The sequence below is a fragment of the Trichechus manatus genome, unplaced genomic scaffold, assembly GCF_000243295.1.
Source record: "Trichechus manatus latirostris isolate Lorelei unplaced genomic scaffold, TriManLat1.0 scaffold00343, whole genome shotgun sequence".
Lineage (NCBI taxonomy): Eukaryota > Metazoa > Chordata > Mammalia > Sirenia > Trichechidae > Trichechus > Trichechus manatus.
Window position 1 is genome coordinate 297778 of NW_004444279.1, and position 8955 is coordinate 306732.

Consider the following 8955-nt stretch of genomic DNA (forward strand, 5'->3'; position numbering starts at 1 on the left):
CTCAAAGTGAATGATAATCAAAATAATGCCCCATCCTCTTATAGCTGCATTTGAATGGGGATTTTAAAAAACAGTTTGTCATCAAATCAATTCCAACTCATGGTGACTCCATGTGTGTCAGAATGGAACTATGCTCCACAGGGTTTTCAATGGCTGATTTTTTAGCAGTAGAGCACCAGGTCTTTCTTTCAAGCACCTCTGGGTGGACTCGAAATGCCAATCTTTCCCTCAGTAGCTGAGCTGGGGATTGGTAGGCAATAAACAAATAACCATATCTGTTCAGTAGTGATGAGCACTATGGGACAAAATGATTCTAAGGAAGTTAGGGAATGCCAGGAGAGTGGGAGTGGGGAGTTTTCATTGCATTTCCAATGGTCCAGGAAGACCTCTCTGACAAAATGAAATTTGGGAAAGAGAGTCACAGATGGAGGGAATAGAAAGTGCAAAGGCCCTGAGGAAAGAAGGTTCAAGAATTGGGGGGTGCAGATCATGTAGGACCTTGTAGACCATTGTTATAGATTAAATTGTGTCCCCCAAAAGTATCTGTCAACTCGGCTAGGCTATGATTCCCACTATCGTGTGATTGTCCACCATTTGTCATCTGATGTGATTTTCCTATGTGTTGTAAATACTATCTCTATGATGTTAATGAGGTGGAATTAGGGGCAGGTATGTTCATGTGTCAGGACTGAATCTACAAGATTAGATTGTGTTTTAAGCCAATCTCTTTTGAGATATAAAAGACAGAAGCAAGCAGAGAGTCTGGGGAACCTCATACCACCAAGAAACAAGAGCTAGGAGAACAGCAGGTCATTTGAACCCGGGGTCCTTGTACTGGGAAGCTCCTGGACTAGGGGAAGATTGATGACAAGGACATTCCTCCAGACCTGACAGAGAGTGAAAGCCTTCCCCTGGAGCTGACAACCTGAATTTGGACTTATAGCCTACTAGACTGTGAGAGAATAAATTTATCTTTGTTAAAGCTATCCACTTGCAGTGTTTCTGTTATAGCAGCACTAGATAACTAAGACAGCCATTAAAAAGATTTTGGATTTTACTTTGTGTTATTAGAAAGAGAAGTCACTGGAGAGTTTTGGGCAGTGTCATGATTTCACTTAAATTCTAAAAGATTCACTCTGCTTCCGTGTAGGTAATAGACTTAGGTGAGTGTTATGGATTGAATTGTGTCCCCCAAAAATATGTGTTGTAAATCCTAACCCCTGTACCTGTGGTTATCATCCCATTTGGGGATGGGTTTTCTTTGTTATGTTATTGGGACAGTATTAATGTCGGGTGTGCCTTAAGTCTTTTTTTATTGTACTTTAGATGAAGGTTTGCAGAGCAAATTAGTTTCTCATTCAACATATTGTTTTGTGACATTGGTTGCCAACCCCATGACACGTGAACACTCTTCCCTTCTAGACTTTGGCTTCCTTATTACCAGCTTTCCTGTCCCCTCCTGCCTTCTCGTCCTTGCCCCTGGGCTGGTGTGTCCATTTAGTCTCATTTTGTTTTATGGGCCTGTCTAATCTTTGGCTGAAGGGTGAACCTCAGGAGTGACTTCAGTATCGAGTGTCTTTTGAGATATAAAAAGAGCAGATTAAGCAAGGAAGCAGAGATGGAGGAAGATAGATGCCACACATGAAGATCGCCAAGGAAACAAGGAACAAGGACCTTCCCCAGAGCCGACAGAGGGAGAAATCCTTCCCTTAGAGCTACACCCTGAAGTCGTACCTCTAGCCTCCTCAACTGTGAGAAAATAATTCCTGTTTGTTAAAGCCACACACTCGTGGTATTTCTGTTAGAGCAAACTAAGACAGTGAGCAAGATGGGAAACAGAGAAGTTAGGAGGTTCTTGCAATCATCCATGTGAGAGAGGATGGTGCTTGACTGGAGTGATAACAGTGGAGATGCTAGAAATGGTTGGATTCCAAGTATATACCTACTCCTCACTTATCAACTATCTCATTACTCAACATTTATCATCTACGACAATAGTAAAAAATCTATTATCCAACTATTTTGTACGTTAACAACCTACGTCTGGCAATAACGAATGCCGAGGTGCAAGGCAAGAGTAACGCTGGCTGTGATGGTTAAGGTTATGTGTCAACTTGGCTGGACCATGATTTTAAGTGGCTTCTCAGTTATGTAATGATGCAATTCAGCAGCAATGCAATGAGTAGTCATCCTCCATTTTGTGATCCGAGTGGTCATCCTCTGTTTTCACATGACATCAGTTTTCACATAACAACGTGGTCTTTGGAACTTAACCATGTTGATAAATGAGGAGTGAGGAGTGGGTGTAATTTGAAGGTAAAGCTTGTGAGATGTTGGATAGATGGGATGTGGTGTGAGAGTCAGAGAGGAGTCAAGAATGATTTCTAGGTTTCTGGCCTGGGAACAGTGAAGTTCTGCTTAGTGCAACAAGGAAGGTTGCACGACGAACAGGTGCAGAGGTAAAGGCAAGGAGCTTCATTTGAGGCATGTTAAGCCAAGCCACCACCTGTCTACCCATTTGTCATGCTGTGGTGGCTTGCATGTTGCTGTGATGTTGGAAGCTATGCCATTGGTATTTCAAATACCAGCAGGTTCACTTACGGAAGACAGGTTTCAGTGGAGCTTCCAGACTAAGACAGAACAGGAAGAAGGACCTGGCAGTCTACTTCCTAAAATCAGCCAATGCAAACCTTAAGGGTAACGTGATTGTGAGGATGGCACAGGACTGGGCAGTATTTCTTTCCATTATACATAAGGTCTCTGTGAGTTGGAGCTGACTCAACGGTAACGAACAACAACTACAATAAGCCAAGTGAAGGTGTCCATCAGCCAGTCGGTGATTTGAGTCTGGAGGTCTGCAGAGCGGGCAGGGCCCAGGAGGTAAATTTGGGAAGTATCCACATGTAGGTAGCATTTGAAGCCAAGGACAGGATTAGCGCTCCATGGGGATGAATACAAGCAGGTCTGAACCCCAGGACACTCCCACTTGAGATGGTGGTCAGGAGATGAGAAGAAACCAGCAAAGGAGTATAAGAAGAAGCAGCCAGTGTGTAGGAGGAAAATGAGGAAAGAATGTGTCCCAGAAGCCAAGTGAAGAAAGTATTTCAAGGTCAAGTATGCCAAATGCTGATGAAGGGTCAAATAAGATGAGGACTGATGCATTATTAGATGTGGCAATGATGGGATCATTAGAGACCCTGGCAAGAACAGTTTCAGGGAATGGTGGGCCCAAAGAACAGATTGGAAAGAGAGGTAATGTTTGAAGAATTTTCCTGTAAAGGACTGAAAAATAAAGCTATAGTTAAAAAGAGAAGTGACGTCAAGAGAGGACTCTTTTTAAGGAAGGGACAAATTATAGCACTTTTTACACTGACGGGAATGAGGCAATACAGCAAGAAGAAATGAGGATCCAAGTGATGGAAGAAATTGTCCTCGAGGAGGGTAGGTTATGGAGTCCAGTATACGGGCAGAGGAGTTGGCCCAAATGGTTCACAGTAGCGTGCAGAAGCCAAGGGGTGATATGACCAAGTGAGATGGATGGATGGGGAGGGTAGAGATTTGGAAGTCCTCTCTCGTCTCATCTGTTTGCTCAGTGAAATGGGAAACAAAGTCATGAGCAAAGAATGAAGAGGAAAGGAAAGGGTGAAGGTTTGAGAGGAGAGGTTATTGTCGTTAACTGTCATCGAGTTGGCCCCTGACTCACAGTGATCCCATGCACAATGGAACAAAATGCCGCCTGGTACTGTGCCATCCCCGTGATCAGTTGCAAATCAGACCATTGTAGTCCATAGGGTTTTCACTGGTTGATTTTCATAAGTAGTTTGCCAGGCCTTTCTTCCCAGTCTGTCTTAGTTTGGAAGCTCCCCTGGACCTGTTTAGCTACACGCAAGCCTCCACTAACAGATGGGTGGAGGCTGCACATGAGGTGCATTGGCTGGAATTAAACCCAAGTCTCCTGCATGGAAGGGGAGAATTCTACCGCTGAACCATCAACTCTTTCATCGAGGTGAGAGGAGAAGCTGGGAAATACTTCTTTAGGAGCCAGGATTCCAACCAATGTTATCTGACTCCAAGGACAGAGCTCTTCCCACTCTCTGACTTCCTGCACAGGGGGAGAGAGTCAGACATCCTTCATCTTGTGGTTGTGCTCATTTCTACAACCTTGGGGTCCATAAGAACATGTCGCTTGTGAATGGAAAGTCTACTCAGCTCAAACGCTTCACTCGCCATCAAGGTCAACTTCATATTCACCAAGAGCAAGAGAAAAGATGTTTTGTTGATTTCAATATATCTGACTTCTTCACTGTGCTTTGCCCTCAGGGATCCATCACAACCAAAATGAATCCCAAGGAAGAAAAAGTAAAGATAATTACAGAGGTAAGTGTTTGCTTAGATGTACTCTGGGATATGTTTGTGTATGTGCTCATGCCACACGTGTAGGTGATTGAGGAAGTTAACGGCCACCAGCAAGCATTTATTGCACACCTACTGCATACAGAGGACACTATATATAGCAGGTATATGGTAGAGATGGGAGCGGATGGTATAGGGACTCCAGGGTCTTCGGCTCAACCTGGATACTCTAAAACTGCTTTGTCACCATTTTTTGAATCCTGACACAGCAGTTCTAAGTTACCATCTACACCTGGGTCTGGTTCTGCCTGAAACAATTGATTTCTGAAGAAATTCAGAAAGACGATAACAACTGTACACTATAATGACTAATAAAATTCTCGGGCCATTCTCTGTCCAAGGAGTCCTGCAATTTCTGATTCACGTACAAAAAAAAATCAAAGTACTGTCTAGACCAGAGAAAGGGGAGCCAAACTGTAGCCCACACCACAGGAGTCCCTGGGTGGTACAAATAGTTAACGTGCTTGGCTGCTAACCGAAAGACTGAAAGTTTGAGTCCACCCAGAGGCACCTCAGAAGAAAAGCCTGGCAATCTACTTCCTAAAAATCGCCAGTGAAAACCCTATGGAGCACTGTTCTACTCTCACACACGTGGGGTTGCCACAAGTCGGAGCTGAATCGACAGCAGCCGGTTACTGGTTAGACCACCCCAGAGCAGTAAGAGTACTCCTCTCAATTCTTGCAACTCCCTTGGCTCAGTGGTTCATGGCCTTGGGACCACAGAGGCAGAAATGGAGACATATGCTGTTTCCATTATTTGTTGTTAGTTACTGTCAAGTCAGTTCCAACTCATGGCGACCCCAAGGGTACAGAGTAGGACTGTTCCATAGGGTTTTCAAGGCTGTGACCTTTCAGAAGCAGATCTCCAGGCCTATCTTCCAAGGCACTTGTGGGTGGGTTTGAGCTGCCCACCTTTCAGCTAGTAGTTGAGCGCTTAACTGTTTGCATCACCCAGGGACTCCATTTCAAAAAGCCTAAAGGACCTCATTACCCAGATAAAACCAAACAGATTAATTGTAAGCAAGACCTCGAGTGCTGAGAAATCACATAAATCTATATTTGCTCATTCATGCACATAACAAACGCTTATTGTGCCAGGCTATACCTGTATTGGGGATAAAGGTAAACAAAATCCTCTGCCTTCATGGAGCATAATTACTCTATATCTTATTTGAAGTCCTACTGGACTGTTTCCCATTAGTCGAGGATCAAAACATTTATTGGAAGACAAAAACTAACTTAGATTTTTCACAAGTCCATTCTAAAGCAGTAAGAACTTAGAATTGAATTGAAAACCTTGCTAACATCACCTCAGTATTATCATCATCTTATAATATAGGTAAATTGCTGAGCTAAGAACCTGGGCTCTGAAGTAAGAGACAAGAGTGAGGATGGGGCTTCTACTCAGAGGGTGGGTCAGAGAGACCAGGTCACACAGGCCAAGGTAAAGCCTACACTAAGCCCTAACAGAGGTCTCAATGTCTGTTCCCTCATCTGTAACGGTGGTTATGTCTTCTCTAACCCAAATGGCCAAGGGCAGTAATGTGTACTTGGGGCCTAGTCCAGCAACCTACTGGATATTTCTTTGAAATCATATATCGTTTCATTAAAATTTATGCACCTTTTGCTTTTTATTCCGAGCTTGTTTCAATATAAAACAAAATATTTCCCAAGATTTTCTAATAAAATCCGTGTCCCAGAGAGAGGGTCTATGTTTATCTTACAGAGTCTTGTACATCCAGAAATACTTGAATTCCAGTTTGAAAAGTTCTGAGACTAGAAAACTTGAAAGATTTACAACTTTGGAGCTTTCAGCTCTCATGTTTTATGACTAAAACTTTAGAAGAATGTAAGATGGAAAAACAAAATGAAGTTTGCACTGTAAGAAAACAATCTTCTTTTTCCAAAAGATCTGCTAAAATTTCCTTTAAATCAAAACTTCTGTGGTGATTTAACACATATCTTTATTATTCTCTACCTGATGGTAAGGCTGGGAAGCAGAGAAAAATCTAACATTAAACACCCCAAAGGAGCCCTGGTGGCACAATGGTTAAGCACTCAGCTGCTAACTGAAAGGTTGGCAGTTTGAACTCACCCAGCAGCTCCACGAGAGAAAGACCTGGCTATCTGCTCCCGTAAAGATTACAGCTAAGAAAGCCCTATTGGGCAGTTCCACTCCATCAGATGAGGTTGCTATGAGCCAAAACTGACTTGACAGCACTCAATAACCACAACAAAACACCCCAAGTGTCTGTATGTCTAACATGCCTAACGTCTGTCTCCTGTACTATGGTCCTTTTTTATCACAGCGTCTGTCCTAGTAGAGTCACTTGTTCATTTCCTACATTAAATTGTGACTTTAATGTAGTATGTTGCATTCATCTCTGTGCCCTCAGGGCCTGAACACAGTAAGCACTCAGTGTTTTGTGCATGAACTAGGACCTGGAACAACGAAAGCTCCAACATCATCTTATTTACGATGTTTCAATGGCTGCTGAGATTTGGTGGCTGCTTATTTGCTTATTTGGTGTTCACTGTCCCCTGGTCATGAAGTGGTTAAGAGCTTGGCTGCTAACTTAGCAGTTTGAATCCACCAGCCACCTCTTGGAAACCCCTAAGAGTCGCTATGAGTCGGAATCGACTTGACGGCAATGGGTTTGGTTTTTGGTCCCTAAACTCACACTGAACGTCAGCAGATAAAAGCCCAGGCTCAAGATGATGATTTTAATTTTAATATCATAAAAATCAGACCCTTTTCTCACTTGAGATTCTTTCCCAACTTACACACAAACATACACCCTTAAGTGTCAGCTCTCCCATTTGCATTTTAACACAGGAGTTCCTTGAAAATGAGGAGAATGCTCATGTGGGAAGACAGAAGAAGAGCTCAAAGGATAAAAGACAAAAAAGAAAAAAACAGGTAAGGAGTGACAAGCAGCATATCCTGTGTCTTAACCTGCCTGCCCCCACAACAGAATCCACAGAAGGAAGAGATCCGCCACGCCAGTACCAGCATTTGACTCTGGGGACATGAGGCAGGGATGCAAGTGGGTGGTCTGGAGTCCGGGACCCTGGATTGGGGACTTATAGAACATCCTCAGGAGACCTTGGGCGGTGCAAATGGTTGACACACTCAACTGCTAACTGAAAGGTTGGAGGTTCTAGTCCACCCAGAGGCACCTCAGAAGAAAGGCCTGGTGATCTACTTGTGAAAAATCAGCCACTGAAAACCCTATGGAGTACAGTTCTACTGTGACATTCTTGGGGTCACCGTGAGGTGGAGTCTACTCAACAGCAACTGGTTGGTTGTAGATGGTCCTCACAAAAAGATCAGTACTTGTAGCATCGGCCACTTTTCTGAGAGGGAAGTCTGGAAACGACTGGAAGAGCCAGTCTTAGTGTTGTCATCGAAGGCCATAAACTAAGACAGGCAGTAGGTGGCAGTGCAGGACTACACAACTTGGGAAACTCCTCTTTCTGTAACTCCAAGCCCAAATTCCTGCCTCCTGCCTGCTGGCACTTCCTCCCCACCTCTCTGCGGAGTTCCCCTCCTTGGCTGGGAGCATCCCGTGCAAGGTAAACCTCCTCAAGACAAATGCATTCCCTCAGTCAGGAGTCGTTCTGCTCTGAAAAGCGAGGCAGGAAAGATGTGTGCAGGGGCGATTTGCTTGGAACAATTAAGATGCCAGCAGGAAAAAAGGAGAGGGAAGGGAGCGCCATTTTGAGCCAGCAGACACGTGATAGGAATGCCGGGAGAGGGGGCCCTGGGAGGTGGGGAGGGGACCGGAAAGAAAGCTCCCTCTGAGTACCCCCTTGCCCAGCACAGGCTTGTTTGGGGGTTACTGGGCATAGGAACTGCCACAACCTGCCTTTCCTGCAGGCTGGGATGAAGCGATGGGTGACCAGGGCAGGACCCAGGGGGCAGGGAATTGCTACCCAAGCACATGGGTCACCACTCCAGAGTGAGGGAGACCCGCAGCCAGCCAGGTGCCTGCGCTTTAACCCCTTCCTGCAGGGTCTGCCCGGGGTAGGGCTTTGCAGATTGGGACAAAAGAACCAAGGCAGATGGAAAGGGTCAAGTGCTCGAGGGCCGTCCTCACCCAGGCAAATACCTGCTGTCCACAGTTCAAGGCCCACAGGCTCAGTGAGCAGTGGGTGGCCAGGGCGAAGGCGCTGTGGAACTTGGACTGAACGGGAGAAAGGGCTGGGATGGAGAAGAGAACAGAGGAGCTCTCAATTCCTGAGCATTGTTGTGCCAGGCATTGCATTTCACTGGTATTATCTTGTTAATTTAACCCACACAAAAACTTGATCACACACAATACAGCATAATTGTTCAGCGCTTGGTTAGAATCTAGATAGTGTTTCTTATACCTGGCTACAATTCAGAATCATCTGGGGCATTTTCGTTTAAATAAGAAGTTCCAAGTCTCCCCCCACCCCCGCCCCAGACTATTTAAATTAGTATCTCTCTATGCCTCCTATCATCCTGATACATAGTAACATCCTGGTAAATGGGCTATTTTTATTTTCCTTCTTGTA

General features: G+C 44.7%; 1 protein-coding gene across 1 annotated transcript in view; it reads left to right on the forward strand.

The window, feature by feature from the left end:
* Window positions 1-4098: 4098 nt before the first annotated feature.
* CC2D2A (coiled-coil and C2 domain containing 2A) overlaps window positions 4099-8955 on the forward strand; it is a 157609-nt gene continuing 152752 nt past the window's right edge. Inside the window, 2 exon segments of the mRNA XM_023725654.1 lie at window positions 4099-4377; window positions 7250-7333. Coding sequence (XP_023581422.1) covers window positions 4180-4377; window positions 7250-7333 — 282 coding nt within the window. The 5' untranslated portion in view covers window positions 4099-4179.